Consider the following 27,819-nt stretch of genomic DNA (forward strand, 5'->3'; position numbering starts at 1 on the left):
TTTGCTGTCCCTACTTTGCATACCCTCTTCTCCCTAGGAAGCTGCATGTTTGTAAAGTTTCTCAAAATAAAAACCCTTATTTGACAGCATCGCCCAACACAACACCCGTCCTGGCTTAACAGAAATTACGTAGCTTAAACCCCCCCCCTAAACCCCTCCCCCCTAGGTTTCATGTAGTGGGGTTTGCTTTGCTCTTTTTTTTTTTTCTAGAATAGCTTTAATAAAGATTCGTAGGTAGAACTAGCGCTGACAACCTCTCCTAGCCCAGTTACATAACCGGAAGCTACAGGTCCAGGGCTACGGCACGCCTAAGCGCACTTTTTTTTTCCTTTAACCCGCCGCGGAAGGATCCGTTTTCAGTGGTGCGTTGTGAAAGGTATTTTCCATGACGACGGGTGTGACGTTAGTGTCGTGATGTATAAAAAAAAGTGTAAACGAAATGAAAAAAAATTTACTTTTAAAAATTAAACTTATGAAAACCCTTAGTCGGGGTTCTATGGCTGGGAAGGCTTGGGGGGAGGGGAAATTTTAAAGAAATGTGATGTTCGGCAAAAAAGGAGCTTTGGCGATGACGTCATGTCCGGAAGTAACCGTCTTGGGGGTTTGTGTGTATGTGCGACCGGTACCTACTGCTGCTGGGGCGGTTTTAAATGTCCGGAGCGGGCGGGAGACGTGAGGGCTGCTACAGAGCGGCTCTTTTATTCATTTCTGGAGCTGCAGGATGGGGACGGAGGAGAAAGGTCAGTGGAGGGGGGGGGGGGGGGTCAAGCGACCCAGGTTCTAATGTCGCTTAGGTAGGAACCTGAAGGAGAGGGAGGGTAGGACTTGCTTCTAGTGTATATGGGTCCCCTATTGGAGGGGGGGTAGGGTGAGGGTGGTCTTAATGCATACGGATGCAATCTTGATTGCACTTTTTGTCCTTTAGATTGTAAGCTCCTTGGAGCAGGGACTGGCCTTCTTTGTTAATTGTACAGCGCTGCGCAACCCTGGTAGCGCTTTAGAAATGTTAAATAGTAGTAGGATCCCCTATTAGAAATGGGGTAGCGTGAGGGTGAACCTAATGCTTACAGATCCCCTTTTAAAGATGGGGGCAGGGTGAGGGAGGTGTTAGTAGTGTATGGACCCCTATTAGAGATGGGGCAAGGTGAAGGGGTATTCATGTATTTGGCCCCCTATAGAGATGCTGTATAGCTGGGCTCTGCTGGTGGGCTGAACATACTAAAGCTCTGCAGTCTCCTGCCTGTCTGTCTTTTCCAGAATATGTGTCATTCAAGGACACGTCTAATAAGTGTCTGTAAGGTTGGAGTGATGATACGCTGCCGCCCTTTTAAGACTAAGAGGCGCCAGAAGAGCCTCAGGTTACTGGTTAACTGTAGTAGTTACAAGTTGTAGTTCCGCCGGTTGCTGGCTATTTTGCAAGTGTTCGTGTGTCACACTACTGTTTGTGGTGCGGAGATATTGCACTTGCATCCTTGCACTAAATTGTAACTTTATGCAGACCATCTGTTAATGTTGATGATGTGCTTGCTCACACTAGAGAAAAAAATATATATACGAGATGCATCCATTCATTTTACAAGCTTTTAGTGAAGCATGAGGAGGAAACATTTTCATTAGAACATTTTGTTAGTAGTTCAAGTAATGCTGAGTCAATCCCGTTGTCTGGAGCCCTTAGAAAAACAAATGTGAAAGTTAGCATTAAGTTGTAGAAATACCAGAAAAATAATTATTGGGTGCAGATTCTGGGATAGATGCTAGTGGAGTTGGTATTATGATTGTTATTATGTAGTGGAGGATAGCCTATTGAGTAGAACACTATCCACGACTTAATCAACTTTCGAAAAACACTAAAAACTTTTCTTTTTAACAGGCTTACCATAATAATCAACAATAGGAACTCCAATACACCACTACTTACTTGATAGTGTGCCTGTTTTCTGATTTCCTGAATTGATTATATCCATTATGTTACACTTGTTTCTTTGTATGTAACCAATTGTTTATCTACTCTTGATTGGCGCCTGCCATGATGTAATATTGTAAGCCACATTGAGTCTGCAAATAGGTGGGGAAATGTGGGATACAAATGCAACAAATAAATAAACACTGGACTGACCACCTTGAGAACCCTTGTTCAAATCTTGCTGTGATCTTGGGCAAGCTAATACACCCTCTGTTGCCCCAGGTACAAGATTTTAAGCCCTTTAGGGAAATGGAAATACCTAGTGTGCCTGAAAGTAACTCACCTTGAGCTACTAGTAAAAAAAAAGGTGTGAGTTAAATTTAAAATCTCTTGCACTCTCTCACTGTGGAGGTGCACCAAGTAGCCAATGGATATGACTTTACAATGAGTCATGGTGGGATTTGAACCTGTGTCCTCTGGTTCCTAGCCCACTACTTTAAACACTAGGCTACTCCTTAATCCAAAGAAAAAATATTTACTCACATGTATTGATATAGTGCTCTTTCTATATATAAAGTCATGACTACTTCATAATTTATAACCTACAAATTAAATACTGTTAAAATCCAGAAAATAGCGTGTAACCTACATTAGGCAAAATAGAATACAACCATAAAGATAAAATAAAAGGCCTGCAATTATCATTCACTAGGGTCCATCATGTATCTGAGAAGGCCAATGTAAAAAGTCTTAGCCCCTCCCCCCTTTTTTTAACTTTGAAAGTTTCATCTCACTTCTGTACACTGTTTAAAGGTGTGATGGCGTTCTCTCCTGGGCCTTCTATAGCTATTACTAAAAGCTTCAGCTGGTCAAGCAGAGCTCTGACTTTAGAATAAGGGCGTTGCTGGAAATTTTGGCATGATAGAAGGGATAAACAGCAGTACAGGCATACAGGGTTTCAATTGATGAGTTTGCTTACTCCCAAAGGGTTGCCTGATTCCTGGTCACATGACCCTTACATCATCATCCTGAGACTAAAGCAAGTTGCTATTTAGCCAACCTACTAGCATCATTTTGTGCTGCCACAGAGTGAGCTGTGGGAGCGCGCCAAAGTAGCAGGCGCTGCTTCTTAGGCAGTCAATGAGGGGTGTATAGTGTTATATATAGTTTTCTTTCTATATTCATTTTTGGCCCTTTCTCCATTGGTCCAAATGCAGGCCTTTCCAGCTAAGCTACCGCTGTTAGTCTTCCAACTTTGTCTTTTTCTGTTCTTGTTTTGTTCTGTGATCTCTCCTATGCTTATGCCTCCTGAAGCTTTGCCAATCCCTACTTGATGGGGCCAGTGTTTACATGTTGCTCTGCAAACGCATCAACCTACAGAAGTAAGCTTTCTAATTCCTTGTCACGTATCTCCCAAGCAAGCTCCTGTGAACAATCGCCTTTCTTTTGCCTTACTAAACTGTTGCTGTCTTAGACAAAAATCTGTGTCCATTCAGGTTTTTATTCTTGTTCAACATTTATGATTTTTTGTGTGAGACTTGGCTTCTTCCAGGTGAGGAAGCCTACTTATTTCAATGTCTTCCCAGGCGTTATTCGTGTGTTTATTATTCATGTTTTAATAAACGTGGTGGAGTCCTCCATCTTTTATGGTTAAAGAAGTGTCTTCTTCTGATTTTCCTTACCATGAACCATTATGTGTAGAAGTTTCATCTATGCCCCCTTTTTATATATTAGTTTTCTACTGTCCCTTTTCTTTGAAATCAGAGGAGTGGGAACATGTTTACCAATCGTTAGCAGATGCAGCAACTAAATTTTGTAATATATTGATTCTAAGGGACTTTAATATTCATGTTGACATTACATCCCACCTATGTGCTGCCTATTTCTAATTTTTAAAAATCTGATTTAGGATTGCTCCTACTCATTCTGCTAGTCATACTTGATTTGGTTATCACTCATCAAAGATCAAATATTGCATGGTCTTCCTTATGCAGGATACTGGTATCTTGGACTGATCACTATTGTGTTGTCTTATTTCAACTATTTTACCTTCTCTGTCATCATACAGTTGAGTACCGGACTACATAGCTCCATCACATCTCTAAGAAATTCTTTCCTAGCTGATTTTAGCCATTTATCATTTGACCAATAAGTTCATTTATAGAATTGCTCCTGAACAGTGCCCTTGATTCCATTGTACCTTCTCAGTTTGGAAATGAACTCACTCCCATCAACTTTGATTTGATGAGGGCCCTCGGCTATGTCAACAGCAAGTTTGCCAGTGGTGAAAATACAAATCTAAGGAACCAGCAAGATTCTACAGGCTTTCTCATCAATATGCCTCTCAACTTCATGCTGCAAAAAAAACCCTTTTCTTTCAACAAATTCAGTTGACTTCTAGCTCTCCTGAGCAGCTTTTTCTTTTCTCTTTTAAAAACGTACTACTTTTCCTCACACAACTAGACAGCCTCAACAACTTCAGATACTTTAGCTTTAGAATCAATTCAAGCCACCTTCCTGCCTCTTCCAGACACTACCATGGCTTTTTCATCCCATCTGAAGTTCTGATGTCCTTGTCATCATCTCTCTATATAAAAGGCAACCCAATGTTCTGAAGCCTCCACGGAAGTTGAGGCGCCCGAGATATCCGGTGTGACCTGGAGTGTCTGCACCGCCCTCGCGTCAAAACGTCATGACGTCGAGGGCGGAGCTATGACACTCGAGGGCCGAAACGGAAACGCCACAGCGAACAAGGCAAGTAGCTTGGAGGGACGGAGGGAGGGGGCCCCTTGCTAGCGCCCGTTTCATTCCGCTCAGAAACGGGCATTTTTTCCTAGTCCTTTAATATTCCTTCCATAGACTCTCTGGTTAAAATGCTTAATCAGTTACATATCACATTTTGCCCTTTAGACCCATTGGTCCCGAACAATCTTCTCTTGAGTTGCATTCTATAATTTCCAAGAGTTTATTGCTAGGAATGTTTCCATCTGATTTTAAAACTGCCATTATTAGGCCTCTTCTTAAAAAGTCTAATTTGGATCCTCACCAATCTAAGAATTATCTACCAGTTTCAAGTCGAAGCTCCCATTTCTTTCTAAAATACTTGAATCTATTGGGGGGGGGGGGGGGGGTTCCCAATCTGTCACATGTAGAGTCAATTACTCAAATCAGTCGGGGTTCAGATCTGGTTTCAGTACTGAAACAGTTATTGCAGGGTTACTATACTTCATAGAGGCATATTTTCAAAGCACTTAGCCTTCCAAAGTTCCATAGGTTTCTTTGAAAATATGCCTCAGTCATATTGTACTGGTAGTGTCTTTAGACCTATCGGCTGCATTTGACCTGCTTAATCATCATCTTTTACTTCAGTGCCCCTAGCTTCTCTTGGAATTTCAGGAACAAACCTAAATTGGTTTACCTCTTTTTTTTTTTTTTTTTTTCTTTTTTTTTTTTGGAACAACTTATTTCCTGGGTTATGCAGGCCTCTTCTGTATCCTCTTCTCTCACTCTGTCCTGTGGAGTACCCTACGGCTCCGTTCTTTCCCCACTTCTGTTCAATCTTTTCCCCCACTTCTGTTCAATCTTTTCATTAGTCCACTGGCATTGTTAATTCAGTCTCACGGTATTAGTTTTTATTCTTATGCAGATGATTCCCTTCTTGTACATTATACCAGCAGTGTGACTATTGACCTACAGCCACTTCAAAAGTGTGTCCATGAAGTTGCATCAGACTGCAAGATCAAACCTGGAGAAAACGGTGGCCTCTGGGATCACTGGTTTTTCACCTGCTCCTTCTACTATTCCTATTCTCTTTAGTAGGTCAGTTGCTCCTGTTCCATCATTTAGGTACTTGGGAATTATTCTAGATTCAGCACTTTCATTCTCCCCAAGTCTTTTCTATACTTACAGCAGGTTTCTTTTTTTTATTTGCGTAAATTAAGAGCAATCTGCAATTCATAATTAAGTGGATACAAATTCTCTTCGATCTTTGTTTTATGCTTACATCAGTCCACACTATGATTATTGTAATGTTACATATGCAGGTACCACCAAATCTAACCTAACATGTTTACAGACTCTTCAAAACACTGCAGCTAGGATTTTGTGCAAAGCGGCATGATCATGTGACACCTCTTCTCAGGCAGCTACATTGGATCCCAATAGATTTTAGGATCGAGTTCAAAGTACTAATTCTTACACTTTTATTCCTTATATTCCACTCCGTACTCTTTGTTCTTTTACAGATAAGATTTGTATTGTCCCATCCATCCAAAGCAGGATGGGAGTCAACTAGATCAAGTGTTTTCTATTTTTAGGCCCCTCCTTTGTGGAATTCCTTGCCACGACATTAAAATGATGGGGGGGGGGGGGGGGGGGGGGGGGGGAATCATTGCTCTGAAGAGCATGGGTGACATTTTAGTATGAATGATTTTATTGTTGAATGTTCTTTCCTATTTTATGTGTTCTTAATGTTCTTTTAATTGTTAAACAATCTTGATTGTAAATTTTCACAAAAATGCAGCCAGCATACAGCTCAAAAGTAAACCCAGATTGTTCCCCAACACCTTGCCCCCCAAAAAACCCTCCTCCCCCCCCCCCCCCAAGCAAAAAAAATCCAAGTTGCCGTAACTCCAGCTCCAATAACACATAGAGGCATATTTTCAAAGCACTTTGGGAGGCTAAGTTCCATAGGTTTCTATGGAACTTTGGGAGGCTAAGTGCTTTGAAAATGAGCCTGATAGCATCCAATGTAACTGTCCCTGTCAAGTCTCATAAAGGTCCCAAGTCATGTGAAATTGCAGCAGTTTTCCCTAATAGCTGTCCATTGGGACTTCTGATAAACGTAGTCTAAACGTTTGACTAACTGATCCTCTGTAGGTAATTCAGTGTGTTTCCAATGTGCTGCTATGGCAATTTTGCCCACCATAAATAAATAGAAAACTTATGTATGTCCAAATTAAGCCCCATAGGGTGAAAATGCAGTAAGCAACAAACAAGCTTTCTGTGCCCCCTTAGGTGCTAGAACCTAGACTTTATCCTTTTTACAATAAAATAGGAAGCCAATATTCTCCCTTCAAAAGGAGGGTAATATATGTAACTAATGAAATGTAAAGTACAGAATTAGCATAGTTCAAGCAACACCTTGGTCTATCCTGACAAGGCACAGCTAGAAAAAGCAAGATTTTATAGTGGCCCCAATATGAGAATGGAACAATAAACAAGGATCAAGTATAACTAGGGCTGTATCTAGCAGTAAAGAAAATCATTGTGAGAAGGGATTTAGCAATAGTCATTGTTTGAGTTATTCTGGTCATTGTCTTTGTTATTTATTCTTTTGCTTAGTTAATTACCTATTTTGGAGTTTTACATGGTATTTAGGTTATGTTTTCGATTGCATATAGATTGTAAGCTCTTTTGAGCAGGGACTGTCTTTTCTTCATGTTCAATTGTGAAGCGCTGCGTATGACTGGTAGCGCTATAGAAATGATTTATAGTAGTAGTAGTAATAATATATATTTTTCTTTTAATAATACAAATGATCTCTTAATAAGATATAGTCGGCATTGGTAATGAGAAGAGATGATATTACTATTTCTCATTCATGATATAATAATTTGGTTTAATCTTAATTGGAGTGGAGGAGTGGCCTGGTGGTGGACTTTGGTCCTGGGGAACTGAGGAACTGAGTTTGATTCCCGGCACAGGCAGCTCCTTGTGACTCTGGGCAAGTCACTTAACCCTCCATTGCCCCATGCTTTAAGCCGCATTGAGCCTGCCATGAGTGGGAAAGCGCAGGGTACAAATGTAACAAAAATAAAATAGATACTATTGGAGATTCTACATGGAATGTTGCTACTATTGGAGATTCTACATGGAATGTTGCTATTCCACTAGCAACATTCCATGTAGAAGGCTGCGCAGGCTTCTGTTTCTGTGAGTCTGACGTCCTGCACATACGTGCAGGACGTCAGACTCACAGAAGCAGAAGCCTGCGCGCCCACATTGGTGATCTGCAAGGGCCGACTTCTACATGGAATGTTGCTAGTGGAATAGCAACATTCCATGTAGAATCTCAAATAGTAGCAACAGTGGAGGAGTGGCCTAGTGGTTAGGGTGGTGGACTTTGGTCCTGAGGAACTGAGTTCGATTCCCACTTCAGGCACAGGCAGCTCCTTGTGACTCTGGGCAAGTCACTTAACCCTCCATTGCCCCATGTAAGCCGCATTGAGCCTGCCATGAGTGGGAAAGCGCGGGGTACAAATGTAACAAAAAAAAAAAAAAAAAAACCTTAGAAAAGCAGCTAAAAATTTCTGTATATATTCAGTCATCATGTCTCATCAGTAAAACAAAAATGTTTTTCTCTTGTTTTTATGCTGAGTGATGCTGGTAGGACAGCATCAAGCTCCTGAACAGGTTTGGTATAAGCTGATGCTATTCTGTAGATAAGGTTTATTCCACTTTCCTGTTTCTCCAAGAGGAATCAAATGGGTTCATTGTATTTTGCAAGACTGGAAATTTATGATCTTTAAATTGAAAGCGAAACAATTGTGCTTGTGCCATGCTCAAGCTGAGATAATATATTGAGTTCATGTCTGTATATATGACATATTTTGTGTTTTTTTTAAATTTCTTTTCAGTGTGGATAGATGTAGCCAACGATCTTCTTTCTAAATGTCATATTCATCGGCGAATAAAGAAACTTTCTGAATGTGATGCCCATATGTTTGTGGCTCTTTATGAAGCTATTTTAGGAGAGTGTGTACCCGGTAAGAGTGCCCATTTTGTGAAATCTTGTAAATCTGATAGAGAGGTGCTTAGCTTTTGTTTTCATTCATCATGCAGTACGATGGTGGAAGTGATGGCATAGGGCAGTGGTCCCCAGACCTGGTCCTGAAGGCACCCCAGCCAGTCAGGTTTTCAAGATACCCACAATAAATATTCAAGATACCCACTGCATGCAAATATAATCTCTTGAATATTCATTGTGGATATCCTGAAAACTTGACTGGCTGAGGTGCCTCCAGGACCAGGTTTGGGAACCACTGACATAGGACCATAGATTGGTAATATACACTGACAACATTTTAAAACTGTTTTGTTTTTGGGTTTTGTTTTTTATTGCCTTAGATTTTATTCCTGTTTCAAGAAGTCAAGAGGATGATGCACATAACATACAAGCAGTCATCGATTCACTTGCTTTAGACTACTTGCAGGTCAGCCTTTCCCACATAACTGGTAGGTGATCTTATAGCTATACGACTACCCCAAAATTTGTGTTCAGATCCCCTGTTGGAGAGCATGCTGATGCTGACACAGCTTCTTTCATGCTTTCGGTTTCCTTAGAATAACTTTGCTGGTATCTCATCTGTTTATCCATTTGTATGTGTGCAGTGACGTTCCTAGGGTGGCTGACACCCGGGGCGGATCGCCAGTGTGCCCCCCCCCCCCCGGGTGCATTTTTACCTGCTTGGGGGGGGGGGGTGTCGTGCGCCTGTCGGCTTCGCTCGTTCCATGCTCCCTCTGCCCCGGAACAGGAAGTAACTTGTTCCGGGGCAGAGGGAGCACGGAACGAGCGGAGCCGACAGGCGTGCGGCACCCGGGGCGGACCGCCTCCCCCCCCCCCCCCCCCCCTGGTACGCCACTGTATGTGTGTGAAGGAAGGGGCAATTTTAATTCTTTAAAAAAAAAAAGATTTTCAGAACCATCTAAAATGGGGAGGATAAAAGATCAAAAATGTATCTGATTTTTCTTTTTTAATAGGAAAATGAAATGGTGTGATAGTCTTAAGTGACCTTCAGGCTCATTTTCGAAAGAGATGGACGTCCATCTTCTGACATAAATCGGTAGTTTGACGTCCATCTCTCAGAGACGTCCAAATCGGTATAATCAAAACCCGATTTTGGACGTCTCTAACTGAAGTCCGTCGCAATCCCCTCCTACCCTCAAAAAACATTATTAAAAATATTACTTGCCAGCCTTAGATGTCATACTCTGGTCTGTGACATCGCATTCAGGTCCATGGAGCAGTTTTAGTGGGTGCAGTGCATTTCAGACAGGTGGACCCAGGCCCATACCCCCCCCCCCCCTACCTGTTACATTTGTGGAGGAAACGGCGAGCCCTCCAAAACTACTACTACTACTACTTAGCATTTCTATAGCGCTGCCAGGGTTACGCAGCGCTGTACAAGTTACAAAACCCACCAGAAACCCTCTGTACCCACATCTAGGTGCCCCCCTTCACCCGTAAAGGCTATGGTAGTGGTGTACAGTTGGGGGTAGTGGGTTTTGGGGGGGTTGGGGGGCTCAGCACACAAGGTAAGGGAGCTATGTACCTTAGAGCATTTTATGAAGTCCACTGCAGTGCCCCCTAGGGTGCCCAATTGCTATCCTGGCATGTCAGGGGGACCAGTGCACTAGAAATGCTGATTCCTCCCACGTCCAAATGGCTTGCATTTGGACGTTTTTGGTTTCAAAAATCGCCAAAACTCAAAGATGTCCAAATCTAAGGATGTCCTTGGTATTTTCGAAACGAAAATATGCTTTTCCCCGCCTCCGGATTTGGACGTTTTACAAACACGTCCAAATGCCCCTCCTTGTAACTTCAGGGGCTTAATTCTCTGAACTAGAACTTGGATATCTGTACTCAGGAACGTTCATGTATTACCATAATTTATTCTTCCTTAACATATATATATGCACATGATATATATATCTATACCATGATCTGTTCACGTATGTTATGTTACATGTATGTTACCATGTATGTATGCAACTTAACACATTACCATTTGTAATTCTGTTACCTGGAAATGGCAACCGCCATTACGGCAAATGTAAGCCACATTGAGCCTGCAAATTGGTGGGAAAATGTGGGATACAAATAAATAAAGTAAGGGCTTCTTTATGCTAGTGTAAATCATGACATTGAATTTGTTGCAGCCATCTGGTTATCCCATGTGGAATCTGAGGATCTCGGAGGGGTGTGTGTAGGTACTCCTCCCCCCCCCCCCCCCCACACACACACTCAAATGAGCCCCTTGACATATAAATATAACTGGGGCAATGATTTGGCTGACAGGCTCTCCTTGTGGGTGGGGCATTCCCACCCTTCATGGTAACACTGCAGAAGTATAATTGGGATAATCTCTTTAGTGAGAAAAACGCAATCAAAGCATCTGCTGCTTAGAGAGTAGTATATAATTGGAAAGGGGATCCTATATTGTTGGGTCTAGGTAGAGTTACTGAACCTTGCAAATGGTCTCTGTTCATCAAGGAAAGATTAGAGAGAGTAGAGGGTGACACTCTCAAGCAGGGAGGATTCAAGTAGAGATTCTTTATTTAGGCACCAAAGGTACAAGACCCAACATGGGTATATGCTCTGGCAAAACTTTCACCTGAAAAGGGTTATATCAGGGTTTTTTTTCATCAAACGTTTATTTATTTATTTATTTATTTTATTTTTGTTACATTTGTACCCTGCGCTTTCCCACTCATGGCAGGCTCAATGCGGCTTACATGGGGCAATGGAGGGTTAAGTGACTTGCCCAGAGTCACAAGGAGCTGCCTGTGCCTGAAGTGGGAATCCAACTCAGTTCCTCAATTCCCCAGGACCAAAGTCCACCACTCTAACCACTAGGCCACTCCTCCACTGTTGCTACTATTTGAGATTCTACATGGAATGTTGCTATTCCACTAGCAACATTCCATGTAGAAGTCGGCCCTTGCAGATCACCAATGTGGCCGCGCAGGCTTCTGCTTCTGTGAGTCTGACGTCCTGCAGGACGTCAGACTCACAGAAACAGAAGCCTGCGCAGGACGTCAGACTCACAGAAACAGAAGCCTGCACAGCCTTCTACATGGAATGTTGCTAGTGGAATAGCAACATTCCATGTAGAATCTCCAATAGTAGCAACATTCCATGTAGAATCTCCAATAGTATCTATTTTATTTTTGTTACATTTGTACCCCGCGCTTTCCCACTCATGGCAGGCTCAATGCGGCTTACATGGGGCAATGGAGGGTTAAGTGACTTGCCCAGAGTCACAAGGAGCTGCCTGTGCCTGAAGTGGGAATCGAACTCAGTTCCTCAGTTCCCCAGGACCAAAGTCCACCACCCTAACCACTAGGCCACTCCTCCACTCCTTGTTTCTTGTTTTATTTTAACAAACGCCAGGTTTCAGAAAAATTCACATAATGGTATAAGTTGCCTGCAAACATTTTTGATCTTGTGGCAGCTTGGACGTGTAGGAGAGTTAGGCCTGCTCAGAGGTAGATGGGTGACCTCTAGGGAAAGATGGATGCTGCAGCTCAGGTGTGTACCGGTCCCATAGAAGGTGCTGCTAAGGGGTTGTCATTTGAATGTAGCACCTTGTTTGTGCTACATTTCTGACTCTTTTCACAAGAGAGACCTTGTTATTCCAGGATAGCAGCTTAATTGTAATACAGGTTATAGCTAGTTATAGAGCCTAGTCTCCTGAATCACATTTCCTAGACTCAACTATACTGCTTTAAAATAATTTTGGTGTTGGGATTTGCTAGTCTTCTTTGTTCTGGGGGAAAAAGAAAACATTTAATCCTTATTTTAAAACCTCCCATTTCTTATTAAGGTTGGTTACAAAGCCTCTTTCTGGCTCAAACCACTGTTTACAACATGTAGCAGGCTTATGGCACTCATACAGAGCATTAAGGGTGGAGAAGGAAATTGTAAAAAAAATAAAGATACACTGTTTTATGGCTTTGCTCAGCAGAGCAGTAACTCTTTAGAAAGCTATATTGTTTGTTCTAAAATTTGTAATAACCAGGCAGGTGGTAGGAATCTCAGCAGCATGTACCGGAGGCCCCTTCTGTGAAATTATGAACAGCAGCAAATCTCCATGGTGATCTTAATATCCCAGAGTTGACCTGAATGTATTTTGCAGCTCGAGGGAACAATGCCAGAAACTGATTTAGCCCTGATCTTCAGTCATATACTTTGCCTGAGAAAATTTGGTGGCATTTGGGATTTTAAAGAACTATGTATAGATCAGGCCTCAACAAATTTTCATTGCACCAGTGATTTCACAGTAAGAATACTGAAAGGTAATTTTAAAACAATACAGGAACGTAAGACCTTTGAAATAAGAATGATTGAATATTTTGACACCCAACAAACAGGACTTAATAAGGATCTGGGTTTTCTAACCCATTATAAACCATAAAACTGTATTTCTCTGTTTATTACCCTCCTTTCACCTACCAACACCCATTCTGTTAGAATATCAATGAAATGCTTTGATGTCCCCATGCATACCCCCACCCTCCCACTCTGTCAGACTGTCAAAGTAATGCTTGGATATTTCACTTATATATACTATCTGCTACCACATTTGCTTATTTCCGATCTGAGGAAGAAGGGCAACCTTCGAAAGCTAATCAAGAAATGTATTAAGTTATGTCCAATAAAAAAGGTATCATCTTATTTTCATGTTTTATTTTGTTTGATTTCTATTGATAACCTTTAAGAGTGGACTAACATGGCTACCACACCTCTCTACATTAAATCTTGGAACCAGTCCAAAATCTTAGGAGCCACCATCTCGGACCTTTATCGCATCTCCTTCCCTACCTTTCTGTAATTTGTTTTTTTTTTTTTTTTTTTTTGGGGGGGGGGGGGTTGGAATCCCATCACAGATTAGTAATAACTCTTTTAAAAATTGACTTACTAAGGATTTACCCTCCCCCCCCCCTGCCATTTTGTGTCTGCGGGCTATGAAACTTTAGTAAATCAATTATCATAGGCTGGGTCCCCATCAGCTCACCTCTCCCAGCCTTCACTCAATCTGTCTATCTCTGTCTCTCATACTCCCCTCCCATAGCCTTCACCCAGTCTCTCTCTTATCCCCCTCCCTAGCCCCTCTCTGTGGCTCCCGTCCAGCCATTACTCACCGCAGTGCCGCAAACTCCTTCTCTCCCCCTGCATGGCGTTTGGACGGTGCAGGAAGTTGGGGAAGTCTCAGTTTCAAGTCCCACGAGACTCCCCACACCCCCCCAACTTCTGCATCACACAGCTCCAGTATCTGCAGAGCCCAATCGCCATGCAGGGGGTGAGGAGGAAGTGCCGAGGAAAGATTTTTTTAAAGCCCATCAGCGGTAAGAAATCTGGGCGCCAGGATGATATTTCTAGTCGCTGTGGCAACCTGGCGTCCAGGATTTGTCGAACCCTGGTACAGGCAATTTTGCTTTTGTTTACCCTTTAAATACCTCGTACAATCTGTGCCTGCCCCTTCCCTCTCTCCCCAGCAATGATTGTGCAGAGCTGGGTGTATTTGGAGGATTGGTCAGTCGGTTCTTCAGGTAAACGTTTTGTTTCAGAACCACTTTGAGCTTAATGTTTAATGGACAGGATAGCAAATCTAACACATGCAATGCCTTTGTTTTAAGGGGAGAATATTGTGAAAGGAGATAAGGAATCTATTAAGAATCTTCTTGAAATCTTTGATGGGTTGCTGGAATATCTCACGGAACAAATAAGCGAAGCCTCTTCACGAGCTGGAGGTGAGTGGGAACCTGGACTGATGCCAGCGGAAGAGGAAGATCTCCTCCTTTCCCTTCCCAATAGGGTCTGTTTAGCCTATTGTCCCCTCAGCGGAGAGCTGGTTATAATTGATGTCTGATAACGGTGATTGTCCAGATGGTAACTTGGTCTTTGTCACCATGCCCTTAATGTCTTCATGCGGTATAGGAGGGAGCTTGTGGGCTGGGATTCAGTGGTGTGACCTGGGGTACTTTCTGCCTCTTTCACTCAGCTTCTCCGGGTAGCAAAGTAGGGGCCTCTTTTACAAAGCTGCACTAGTGATTCCTATGCCGTAAATGATAGGAAGCCCAGCCCATTCAATTCCTGTGGGCTTCCTCTCATTTGCCGCGTGGGAATTGCTAGCATGGTTTTGTAAAAGAAGCCCTAGATTCTGAATGCCATATGTTGTGTGGCCTGACATTTTCAGAGAATTGGCTTGCATTTTTGAGAAGTGATGATAAGAAGGGAATGGATTAGAATTTTAAATTTTGTAATATACAGAGATTATTTTAAAAAACCACCTTTTCTTTTTAGACCTCTGATGGAGAAACAGCTAAGCTCTTGAACATTTATAGAGCATGGCCAGCTCTCTCAGGGATGATTGAGAAGAAGCCCTCTTATATATTTTTTCAGCCATTGTTTCTTTGTTAAATCAGTTACCCAGATTTCTCTGTTTTGTTGTTGTTTTTGTGAACGATATTCAATCGCTTATCTTGGTTATTATAAATATTTTGAGGCTGTTAGTATCATTATGGCCTTTCTAATCCAAGTGAGGCTTGTGCTGTGAACTTCATCATGTTCCTAGTGATTTTGTGGACAAAAGTGTGAAGCTTCAGCTTTCTATGGCTTTACGTATGCTGCTTGTGCAGTAAATTGTCAGTAGTTTAGTGGAACTGAATCTGGATTTATTTTGTGTCGCAGAAATTTGACTAGGATCAGATGAATCAGTACTATTTAACCAACTTTCTACTCCAATGTATGATGTTTTCCATAAACCCAGAAGAAGTAAGAGAAGGAATGGGTTTTAATTTTACCTAAAAAAAAAAAAAAATTTTAAACTCTGCTTTTGTGACTTTGCAGCGAAAGGAACTGTTGAGGCACTTGCGTTAGAGAATAAAAAATATTTTCCATTTGTGTTTACAGGCCTCCATCGGTAGAGCCATTAGAATATTCTTCTTTTATGGATGGTGTTATAAATCTAAATATTGATAATTCTAGACTGATAATCTTGGGATTTTAATTTATATGCATATCATAATTTGTCAATTTTTTTTCTTGCTATGGATTCATTTAGTTACAAGCTGATTGTAGCAGCTCCTACTCATGACAAAGTTAAAACATTAATTTTTATTCCTTTTAATATTGAAATTAAGATGGCTAGTTCAAAGCTATCAATAGTCCATTTCTGTGGTCAGACTAAATTGCTCCTGCTATGCTGAGACAGCCACTGAAGGTCTCGATAGCTATTTTGATGGTAGGAGTAACTGGGGATCGATCCTCCCAGTTAGGCCGTTAGACCACCAGAATTTAAGACAGTTTTAATGTAGACACTGGAGGGGAAGGAAACTGACGGGTGAGTACAGGAGAAGGTACTCTGTCTGGTTGCAGGGAGGGGGAAGAGAGGCTCTGTCTGATCACAGGGAGAGGATTGGTTGCTGTTCGTGAGGTGGGGCTGATGTTGGCTTTGGTTTCAGCTAAAGCCTCTAATCTGAAGTAACTTATTTTACTTCAGATCAACATTTTAGCTTGTGTCATGGTATAAAGAAATTGGTTCAGAAAGCATTTGTAAAATAAGGGCGAAGCTGATGTAAAACCCTTGTCCAGTAGAGGCAGATTTCTGTGCAGTGTTTCAGGCCTTCTTATTTCCATGCTTGGACTATTGTAAAACTGTTTTTTACGTGATTACCAGCTTGAACAGTTCTAGTATTGTGGCTAGTCCAAAATGTGGCGACAAAGGTTCAGTCGTATTGCGCCTGCCTTGATCACGTCATCAGCTACCTTTTGAGTAGTGGATTAGATTTAAATTGTGTTCATGATATTTAATCTGAATTTGTCCCTGCATCATTATTACTTACATTAGCGGCATTAATCAAATTGACTGATCAGGAGGCATTTACATAATTTTTTACTACCTTTTTAAGGCAGGTAGGTTGCAGGTTACTTGTTAACGAGTATTTTCAGTTTTTGCATCATGATTATGGATTCTGTTGCCTGAGAGCTATTTCAGATACTCGCAGTTTTTGTGGGGGACTGAAAACTTAATTGTACAAGTGTTTGATTTGTAAGATATGGTTTAATGTACGGAATTGAATTATTTTTAGATGTTTAGATAACTGAATACATTTTTGATGACTTTTAGGTGGTATGATGTAATGAGATGTCCCTTAAGCTGTTTGTTTTTCTTGTTACCCTTCCTCAATACCTAGTAAACTTCTCATCTTGGTGTTCAAATCCCTCCTTCCTACTGACCTGGACTAACTTTCCCGCCTCCTCATCCCCTATACAACCTCTCATTTACTCCGCTCCATAAATGCTGGTTTGCTACAATTTCCCCCTCCTCCTGTCATCCATTTGGACTATACACGTGCATCAGCTATCCGCTATGTAGGTCCCAGACTCTGGAACGCTCTCCCCTTCCATTTTTGCTCTGAATCCTCCTACACCAAATTCAAGTCCTCTCTTGAGTAAAGTGATGTGGTAGCTGTGTTAGTCCACTTTTAAAGGTAATAAATACAAGTACATAAGTAATGCCATACTGGGAAAAGACCAAGGGTCCATCGAGCCCAGCATCCCGTCCACGACAGCGGCCAATCCAGGCCAAGGGCACCTGGCGAGCTTCCCAAACGTACAAACATTCTATACATGTTATTCCTGGAATTTTGGAGTTTTCCAAGTCCGTTTAGTAGCGGTTTATGGACTTGTCCTTTAGGAAACCGTCCAACCCCTTTTTAAACTCTGCTAAGCTAACCGCCTTCACCACTTTCTCCGGCAACGAATTCCAGAGTTTAATTACACGTTGGGTGAAGAAAAGTAAATAAGATGATACCTTTTTTATTGGACTAACTTAATACATTTTTGATTAGATTTCGAAGATTACCCTTCTTCAGATCAGAAGTCTTCTCTTACAACTCATCTGTTCTATCTAGCCTGCCCTACTCACCCCTAGCTTCATTTGTCTCCACTAGCAACATACCATTGTTTTATTGTAAACATATTTGAAGCCATATTTTGGCATATAACAATACTAGCCGTTAAGCCCGTTAAAACGGGCGCGTATTGGAATGTTTTTTTTCCCAAGGCCCCCCTCCCATTGCAGCTGCAAGGCCCCCTGCCATCCTCCTTCCCTGCCAGCTCCAAGGACCCCTCTGTCCCTCCATCCCAGCTCCAAGGCTCCAGTCCTCCCCCCTTCCCAGCTGCAAGGCCCCCTGCCCGCCCTCCCTCCCTCCCTCCCTCCCAGTTCCAAGGCCCCAGGCCCCCCCAGCTCCCAAGGCCCCCTTCCCTCCCTCCCAGTTCCAAGGCCCCCTGCTCTCCCTCACAACTGTAAGGGGCCCCATTCCCTCACAACTGTAAGGGGCCCCCTGCCCGCCTGCCCGCCCTCCCTCCCAGTTCCAAGGCCCCCCCCCCCCCCGGGCCTTCTTCCCAGTCAGCTGGAAGGCCCCCTTCAGTCCAGCCCTCCCAGCTCCAAGGCCCCCCCTCCTTCTGAGACCTCCCACGTCCACCCCCCAAGGTAGTCGCCCCCGCCCCCCCCTTCACCCGGCCCGGGCCCTCTCTTCGTTATTCAACTTACAGCAGCGCCAAAACAGCAGCAAGCAGCAGCTCCCGTTGGCCTTCCTTCACTGCCTGTGCCTCGCCCTCGTGTGACGTCACGTCGGCGAGGGCGGGGCACAGGCAGGGAAGGAAGGCCGACGGGAGCTGAAGCTGAGCTGCTTGCTGCTGTTTTCGGCGCTGCTGTAAGTTGAATAACGAAGAGAGAGCCCGGGCCGGGTGAAGGGGGGGTGGTGGCGACTCCGGGGGGGGGGGCGGTAGCGGCTACCTTGGGGGGGGGGGGGAGCGGTAGCGACGTCAGCGGTTCCCTCCCTCCACTTCGGCGCAGTTTCCCTCTCTGTCCCGCCCCCCTCCCCTCATCATCACGTCTTGACGCGGGGGCGGGACAGAGAGGGAAGTCTCTACTGCGCATTTGCAAGTGAGTACGGTCACTTGCCTTTTATATGTTTGATATCAAGCACTTGTAAATAAATAAAATAGTATGTATATAGAAACTGAATAACTTTTACTCAAAGCACCAATTTCTTCATGTATAATGAATCTTAAGGGGGTACCACATTTGAAGTTTACATTTGAATACATTTGGGGTCCTCCCTATTGTACAGTGTCTGTGTTCTTGTCTTTGATATTAATAGATGATGCCAAGTCATATTCAAAAGGTGCAGCTCAGAGACCGCTGCTGGAAGAGCCACCATATCCTCCCGAAGAATCTCTACCTGGTCCAGGAGCACCTTTGGTTGTTGGGTATGAAGCAAGCTTCGTTTAATAAGCTTGGTAACCAATTGCAGGTCTTGTGCCATGGTTGCATTTGTTAATTATTGCTCAGAGAAGTATCTACCTGGGTTTAGCCCCTAAGAGCCTGCCCTTGAAGGAGTGCTAAAGCTTGGTGGGTTCTGGCATGTTCTGTTGGAAACAGAGGTGGGGTTAGCTTATAGCACAGGAGCCGGTATCTGAGGCTGTCGAGGAAATGATCACCCAGAGTTGTGGACTGAGAGATTCTGGCATTTCCTCTGGGAGCAAGAGCTTACATACTTGTTCACTACACAGGGAGCTCAGATGGTATAGCAGAGGAAATGACTAATTTATGTAACGCCGAACCTCGGACTTTTCCCTTCAATTTCCAAGAATGTCTTTTCTGGAAGTTTTGGAGGACTGAGTCTGCTGAGCCATATTCAATGCTAGTCATTCAGGAATTGGGGAGGTTGGAGAGAGCACAGACAGGACAGGCTAGGGAGATCAAAAGCCATGGGAAGACTTTGGATTAAAAAAAAAAAAAGGATAAAACTGCTGCCCAAGGGCCTCAGAAGCTGAGCTCAGATCTGACTGACCTGAGTTCCGTCCTTCCCATTAGAAAGAAAGTAGCTTGAGGATTATTATGTGCAATGCTGGGAGACGGACTTGGGGGAGACCTATGAGAGGTGGAAGTGGGGAAATTAGCTGTAAATATCTGCTAATGCCATCAGTGGGTAGTGCACTAATTGAAAATGGTCACAAAATGCTTTATCGCTGGTACTACACCCCACAAAGACTGCTAAAAATCTTTAAATACAGAACAGGTCTTTGCTGGCATAACTGTGGTACTGTGGGGGATATGTTTCATATTTGGTGGACCTGCCCCATTGTCCAGATCTATTGGGTGGGCTGTTGTAGACTTGGTGTAGCAGATATTGGGGATTCTGTACCCACTGACAGTGGAGCATCGCCTGCTTCATCACAAATCTGTGGAGTTGAAACCTACACAACACAAATTGGCTATCCATCTGTTCATGGCTGCTTGCTTGGCTTTAGCAGAGGCAGCCAACAATGCCAGATATGAAAGTGTTACCACACATATTGGACTACTTCTGCTTAATGTCGGAACTGACGGCCATTAAAAATGGTCATTATGCCACCTTTCACAAGATTTGGCCCTGTTATCGGGCCTGGAGGCTGAGCTCCTTGAACACCACTGTGGTGATTTATTTGCTCTTCAGAGACACATGGGGAACTGTGTTAGCACCAGGGTATCGCGTGAGGAGACCCTTTCAGGCTATCTTGGGGGAGGAGAGGGAAGGATGGAGAAAGGGTATCTGGCTTTTGTTTGTATCTTACAGACTACTGTGGTTTTCAATTTGTATCTTCTTGATTTTTCTGTTGTAGTACAATTACAAATAAAAGTTGAAGGAAAAGAAAAAAGGAAAGTAGCTTGAGTGCAGTTGCTGTTCAGAGCATCTCATCTTTTAAATAGTTCAGAGTTCACCACCACCAACCATCCTCTCTCCCCTGCCCTCCCCCCATATCCAGCAACCCTCCTCTTTCCCTTGGCCTCCCCCCCCCCCCCCCGCCCATCAACCCTGCTCTCTCCCATGCCCTCCCCCCATGTCCAGCAACACTCCTGTCTCCTCTGGCCTCACCCCGTCCACCGACCCTCCTCTCTACCCTGCCCTCCCCCCATGTCCAGCAACACTCCTGTCTCCCCTGGCTTCACCCCGTCCCCTGACCCTCCTCTCTCCCCTGCCCTCCCCCCATGTCCAGCTACCCTCCTCTTTCCCTTGGCCTCCCCCCCCCCCCCCCCCGCCCACCAACCCTGCTCTCTCCCATGCCCTCCCCCCATGTCCAGCAACACTCCTGTCTCCCCTGGCCTCACCCCGTCCACCGACCCTCCTCTCTCCCATGCCCTCCCCCCATGTCTAGCAACACTCCTGTCTCCCCTGGCCTCACCCCGTCCACCGACCCTCCTCTCTCCCCTGCCCTCCCCCCATGTCCAGCAACACTGCTGTCTCCCCTGGCCTCACCCCTTCCCCTGACTCTCCTCTCTCCCCTGCCCTCCCCCCATGTCCAGCTACCCTCCTCGCCGCCGCTCCCTCCCCCCTCCGTGCCGGGCCCCCTGCACTGGCATGAGAGCGCCTCTGACCTCCGTCTGAAAGCGCTGCAGGCAGCAGCAGATCGCTCTGCTGCTGCCTGCAGCGCTTCCACACAGAGGTGAGAGGCACTGTCATGTCAGTGCAGGGGGGTCAAGAGCGGCGTCGGCGACAATGGGGGGGTGGAGGTTGGTGCGCCAGCGATGTTACTTCGTCGGCAGCATCAGCGTCCATTTCCCTCACTATTCCGCCCTCTGACGTCATCACGTCTTGACGCGAGGGAGGGACAGAGAGGGAAGTCTCTACTGCGCATTTGCGGGTGAGTCGGTCACTTGTCATTTATATGTTTGATGAGTGTCCTAATTTAAAATTTATAAGATGACATCACTTTTCAAGTTCCTGCAACTGCTACATAGCAAACTGAAAACCCCTAGTCACTGGCAATGAAAGGCATGTCCTATCTACTGTATGTATATATATTTAGAGAGAGAGATACCAAGAAAAACTTTAAACATTCCCCCCCCCCCCCCCCCCCCCATATACCCATTCACATCTCATATCTATATTGGTAATCTAGAAACAAGAGGACTGTACCCTGATGACCTCCCGGACATCACCAATAATCTCACTAAACCTTAAAAAAAATATATTAAAGCTAGGCTGTACTGGCCAATCTGGGAACCCTTCAAAGTGTATTAAGAATCCCACTCTGCGCTGTGGTAATCTAGTGTTCTAAATGCAGATAGTAAATGATGGCAGTTGCATATCCAGTCTGCCCAGTAAGGTGCTTCTTGACAGTTACCTCCCCACACCCCCCCTGGATATCTTAGACCCATTCTTTTGATAAGTGCAGCACCATCAAATAGCAATAATAAATAGTGCATTCCTATCAGGTCTTCTGCACAATCTTCAGAAATCCGTACGCCATCTTCTGATGTGGAAGGATCAGAATCCACAGCCGAGTTAATTAGACTTGGGGATACAGCTCATACATTCCTGCTAAGGAAAAGCGGTAAGTCTCTTTAACTGTGGTATATTTCTAAAGCACTGTTAACAACTGTGAATATACAAGCAGAGAATATGGTAAATGGATTAATGACATTTTCTTTTCAATGATTTGTGGCTCATTTCTTTGATTTTACTTAGTCAAAAGGCTGCTGTGTTTGGATTACAAGGCCAGTTGTGGAATGAGGCTGGGTGGGCAATTTTAAAATTCTGTCTGGAGATTTGCCTTTATAAATGATTGATTTGGTATCTCTCCTTCTTTGAGATATCACTGTAAATAATACTCAAGATGCTTTGCTGCTATGTTTTCCAGCTCCAAGCAGGATTATATCCAAGAAACAGTTCTCTTTCTTTTGATTATCAAGCTGTGGCTGTTTAAAATGCTATACCTCTTTCAATTAGATCTTGTAAACATTATCTAATTTTCAGGAAAGGATTAAAAACTTTCCTAATCCAAAAATTAAATCTTGTAAACATTATCTAATTTTCAGGAAAGGATTAAAAACTTTCCTATTCTGAAAATATGTATGTGGCAGTTAAATTGAAATTTTTATTTTGTTGAATCTAAATTATGCATCCTAGACACTATGGTCTGGTATCTTAATATGTGATTCGCCTGGAACTGTTGAGGTATTAGCGGAATGTAAGACTCGGATGTAATGTAATATAGTTATAAAAAAATACTGGAGAAAACACTTCTTTAGCCAAGCAGATCATTGTTTTTAACTATCAGTGCTTCAGTTCCAGAGTTTAAAAAAGCTGGAGAATTACAGCGAGAGAAATCTCCTAATGCCACCTGGACAAAAGAAGCTGAAAATGTTCAAGTGGCCTCTGAAGTGTCGGGCCAGGTCTCCAGCAGAAGGGAAGTGACAGACAGAAAAAATGGTAGGTCTGTGGATCATAACTGCAGTGCTCCTTGCCTAGCCTGGTGCAGCTTGCTCTCTCTTTCAGCTTTGTCAGTAATAACTCGTGTTCTTCATGTACGGGACGGATAATGCAGCCACACTTTCTTATTCTTCTCAAGCTGTTACCGTGGATCTGCCCTCTCCAGCTCATTGGCTAAAAAATATTTTTAGACAAGGAGTTTCATCTCCTTCCCACCTATCAGGAATATTCACTTTAGTCTTTTTTTTTTTTTTTTTTTTCTTTTCTTTTCTCTTCCGCACACTGAAATGAAAGCTCAGCCCTCTCCTCCTGATACTGAGGGAAGGAAAACTAATAAAGTTACTTTCCACACCCCGTGCCTACCCAAAGGGCATTAATCAGGTACTGAGGGCTCACAAGCAGCAACAGCAAAAAATTAAAAATTTCCTGACGGTCTGACCCAGAGTACGGCACTAGCTGCAATGTCTCCCTCTGGGATGCAAACGCAGATAATAAAAATTGCACAATCTTTCAGAAATGTCAAAAATTCAGAGACCACTCAACCTTGGGTATGGCGAGTACACCTATTTCCTGTCTGCCTGAATGTGCTGTGCCAAACATGGCACTTGCTGCAGTACAGTCTACCTCACATGCTTCTGTGTTTGTTTGTTAAGCTGCAGCTCCTCAGTACCTCTCCACTTTCATCTCTCCCTACATTCCTCCCCGGGAACTCCGTTCACTGGGTAAATCTCTCTTATCTGCACCCTTCTCCTCCACTGCTAACTCCAGACTCCGTTCCTTTTATCTTGCTGCACCATATGTTTGGAATAGACTTCCTGATCCGGTACATCAAGCTCCATCTCTGGCATTCTTCAAATCTAGGCTAAAAGCCCACCTTTTTGATGCTGCTTTTAACTCCTAACCCTTATCCACTTGTTCAGAACCCTTATTTTATCATCCTCACTTTAATATTCCCTTATCTCTTGTTTGTCTGTCCTAATTAGATTGTAAGCTCTGTCGAGCAGGGACTGTCTCTTCATGTTCAAGTGTACAGCACTGCGTACGTCTAGTAGCGCTTTAGAAATAAGTAGTAGTAGTAATATACTGCTTCTACTCCTCTATCCATCCATGGCACAGACTTTTCCTGCCATGTTAAAAAAAAAAAATCATTTTTTCAATATTAGAGTTTATTCACCTTAATCACCATGTTTAGTAGTAGTATATCTCTTTTAATTCTTCCTTCTTATTGACTGAAGAAAATATTTCTGACAGCTGGGTGAGAAGGGAGGGATGAAACTCATTGGCTAAAAACTTTTAACAAGCTTGAGAGGGCAGTTCCGCGTTAACAGTTCGAGAAGAAGAAATAACCAAGTGTGTCTGCATTATCCTACTGTACACAGAGAACCCCTGTTACAGGTAAGCAACCTTTCTTTTTGAATCGGTGCTCTTCTGGTTTAACAGAATCTGTCCTCAGTGGTAGAAGGCAAGATAGGTTAATAAAACGCTTATAAACTAAGTGTCTTCTCTCTTTCAATTCCTGTCCTGTTGGCCTAATGCAGCTGCCATAACACCCGGATTGTTGATGAAGGTAAAAGCAACTGGAATGTGTTTTCAGATGAAGCATCACACTCTTGACTGTATGAGTTGATTCTGTATTTAGGTTTTATTTTATATTTTTCAGACTTGCTATACTGTTTTATGTGACTGGCAAGTGAAAGCAGTTTACAGGCTAACTTGAAAATAAGGAGTACCAAATTCTGGTTGATTTCAACAAGAAAGCATGCATCCAATACAGTTAAAAAAAAAAAAAAAAATATATATATATATATAATCCTAATATAAAAGAATAGATAGCATGAAACTCATATTTGGTGACTTACGGCTGTTTTGGTATTAGGTTCCTGTTTTCAGGTTGTGTTTTCAACTTGGTACACCACAAAGAGGGGCATAATCGAATGGGGTGCCCAAGTTTTCCTGAGGGCGTCCTCGCAGGATGTTCCGGCGAAGGGGCGGGGAAACCCGTATTATCGAAAAGATGGGCGGCCATCTTTCATTTCGATAATACGGTCGGGGATGCCCAAATCTCAGCATTTATGTGGACCTTAGAGATGGTTGTCCCTAGAGATGGTCGTCCCCGATTTTCGGCAATAATGGAACCTGAGGACGCCCATCTCAGAAACGACCAAATCCAAGCCCTTTGGTCATGGGAGGAGCCAGCATTCGTAGTGCACTGGTCCCCCTGACATGCCAGGACACCAACCGGGCACCCTAGGGGGCACTGCAGTGGACTTCAGAAAAAGCTCCCAGGTGCATAGCTCCCTTACTTTGTGTGCTGAGCCCCCCAAACCCCACGCCACACAACTGTACACCACTACCATAACCCTTAGGGATGAAGGGGGACACCTAGATGTGGGTACAGTGGGTTTTGGAGGGCTCACATTTACCACCACAAGTTTAACAGGTAGTGGGGGATGGGCCTGGGTCCGCCTGCCTGCACTGCAGTACCCACTAAAACTGCTCTAGGGACCTGCATACTGCTGTTACAGAGCTGGGTATGATATTTGAGGCTGGAAAAAATATTTTAACATTTTTTTTTTTAGGGTGGGAGGGGGTTAGTGACCACTGGGGGAGTAAGGGGAGGTCATCCCCGATTCCCTCCGGTGATCATCTGGTCATTTAGGGCACATTTTTGTGGCTTGGTCGTAAAAAAAAGGACCAAGTAAAGTTGGCCAAGTGTTCGTCAGGGACGCCCTTCTTTTTTCCATTATCGGCCGAGGACGCCCATGTGTTAAGCACACCCCAGTCCCGCCTTCGCTATGCTTCCGACACGCCCCCGGGAACTTTGGTCGTCCCCGCGACGGAAAGCAGTTGAGGGCTCCCAAAATCGGCTTTCGATTATGCCGATTTGGGCACCCCTGGGAGGAGGACGCCCATCTCCCGATTTGTGTCGAAAGATGGGCGCCCTTCTTGTTCGAAAATGAGCCCAAAAGCATCCCCATTAAGCAATGTAAAATATGTACTCAGGAGTAAAGAATTTCCAAGTTATTTGTTAGTAAATTTGAAACCTGTACCAGGAGGCTGTTAATCTGGAGCAGTGGTAGGATTTAATCTAAATTGCTTTTGTTAAGCTCACCTTCTCCTTGTCTCTAAGGTTTAGCAGACCAAGTGCCTTGCAAAGAAGTGCCCAGTGACAGTCTGAGATACAGCGCCAAAAAGTTGGGGGAACCTATTCGCTCAGCTATTCCTCTGCAGCCTCCCTATCAGCCCCTGGAGTTCAGACCTGCTCCTCAGGCAAGGAGAGAACGTGGAGGCTCAGACGCAGCTCGGCTATCGCAGATAAGCGTCCAAGGAACAGCAGGAGTAGCTGCTGTTTCATGTGTAAGTAAAAAAAAAAATAAGTACGAGTGTGCGTGTCCAGCTCTAAAAGGTCTGAGTTTTCATGTACCCTTTAAGGGCATTTTTTCACTGACATTCTTAGAGCATGTCTCTCTGATCCACAGAAAGATTTTTTATTATTTTTATTTATTGCATTTGTATCCCACATTTTTCCACCTCTTTGCAGGCTCAATGTGGCTTACAATACATCATGGATAGTGGAAATAAGTAGAAATTAGGCATTTGGTATTACAGAAGGATCTTGGGTAACATGATAATGGTAGAACACGATAGTAATATAACAAGTAAACATTGTAAGACAGTTCTTGATACATGTGGAGAAGTGCACATGTGTTGATCATTGTGGTAGGTCTTGTTAAAGAGATGGGTCTTCAGAAGTTTCCGGAAGTTAGTTAGTTCATAGATCGTTTTTAGGTTGCGCGGCAGCGCGTTCTAGAATTGCGTGCTCATGTAGGAAAAGTTTGACGCATGCAATAGTTTGTATTTTAGCCCTTTGCAGTTGAGGAAGTGAAGATTAAGGAATGTGTGGGATGATTTTTTAGCATTCCTGGGTGGTAAGTCTATCAGGTCTGACATGTAAGCTGGGGCTTCGCCATGAATGATTTTGTGAACTAGGGTACATATTTTGAACATGATGCGTTCTTTGAGTTGGAGCCAGTGCAGTTTTTCTCGTAGGGGTTTAGCACTTTCATATTTTGTTTTTCTGAATATGAGTCTAGCTGCAGTGTTCTGGGCTATCTGAAGTTTCTTGATTATTTGCTCTTTGCAACCAGCGTAGAGTGCGTTGCAATAGTCTAGATGACCATTAAATTGCATTTCTTGGTGGAAATGTTCCGGCTTAATTAAGCAGATCTCAGACTTGGGTAGTGGGGACTGTGGGTGTTTTATGTTTTCACCTTATCAGCTTTTTTTCTTTTTTCCCCCCTTACAGATCACAGAACCAGTAAGACCTATACCTGAAACCAGGCCTGCTGTTGTACCTGAGTTTAGTACATGTGAAGGTGAGGTTGGCAGTGTTTCCTTCTAAGGAGTATTGGATTGAGTTGTGCTTAATACTGTCTCCAGCGTAACATGCTTCATAATTCCACTTGCTAGAAATTTTGGTGTTAGAGCATTTAGTTTTCTGTAGCTCCTTGAATTATGGTAATACCTTTAAGAAAATTCTCTCTGTTTTTACACACATTCATTTCTCTAAGCTGTGATTCTGTTTACTATGGTCTTTGCAGTGTTTTTTGTTTTGTTTTTTTAACAGCCTTTACAGAACTGTAATAAATTCCCTTGAGAATGAGCTAGGAATATCTTTTCTGCTTCTTATTTTCACCAGCATCACAGGAGTGTGAAAGGAAAGTATTTTAAACTTGAGAAATGTAGATGTCAAGAGTTACGTACAAAAGTTTAGGCTCCCCTGGTCAAACTTCAATTAACCTCTAAGTGAATGGACGCTGATTAAACAAAACATCTTTCTGCAAATTTGAATGAATAGTTAACTATGT

General features: G+C 43.4%; 1 protein-coding gene and 1 long non-coding RNA gene across 2 annotated transcripts in view; one reads left to right on the plus strand and one right to left on the minus strand.

Moving 5' to 3' along the window:
* The first annotated feature begins 552 nt into the window (after positions 1-552).
* CEP95 (centrosomal protein 95) overlaps positions 553-27,819 on the plus strand; it is a 96,683-nt gene continuing 69,416 nt past the window's right edge. The window contains exons 1-9 of the mRNA XM_030208432.1: positions 553-740; positions 8,542-8,670; positions 9,032-9,139; positions 14,324-14,437; positions 18,857-18,965; positions 21,955-22,073; positions 22,808-22,951; positions 26,082-26,308; positions 27,258-27,327. Coding sequence (XP_030064292.1) covers positions 722-740; positions 8,542-8,670; positions 9,032-9,139; positions 14,324-14,437; positions 18,857-18,965; positions 21,955-22,073; positions 22,808-22,951; positions 26,082-26,308; positions 27,258-27,327 — 1,039 coding nt within the window. The 5' untranslated portion in view covers positions 553-721. The remainder of the gene's footprint in view (positions 741-8,541; positions 8,671-9,031; positions 9,140-14,323; positions 14,438-18,856; positions 18,966-21,954; positions 22,074-22,807; positions 22,952-26,081; positions 26,309-27,257; positions 27,328-27,819) is intronic.
* Positions 3,011-20,062, minus strand: LOC115473462. Its single transcript, XR_003942663.1, has 3 exons — positions 20,052-20,062; positions 10,319-10,326; positions 3,011-3,313 (listed from the first exon to the last, which is right to left on the minus strand). It is a non-coding gene; the product is annotated as an uncharacterized LOC115473462 (long non-coding RNA).

The sequence above is a fragment of the Microcaecilia unicolor genome, chromosome 6 (assembly GCF_901765095.1).
Source record: "Microcaecilia unicolor chromosome 6, aMicUni1.1, whole genome shotgun sequence".
Classification (NCBI taxonomy): Eukaryota; Metazoa; Chordata; class Amphibia; order Gymnophiona; family Siphonopidae; genus Microcaecilia; species Microcaecilia unicolor.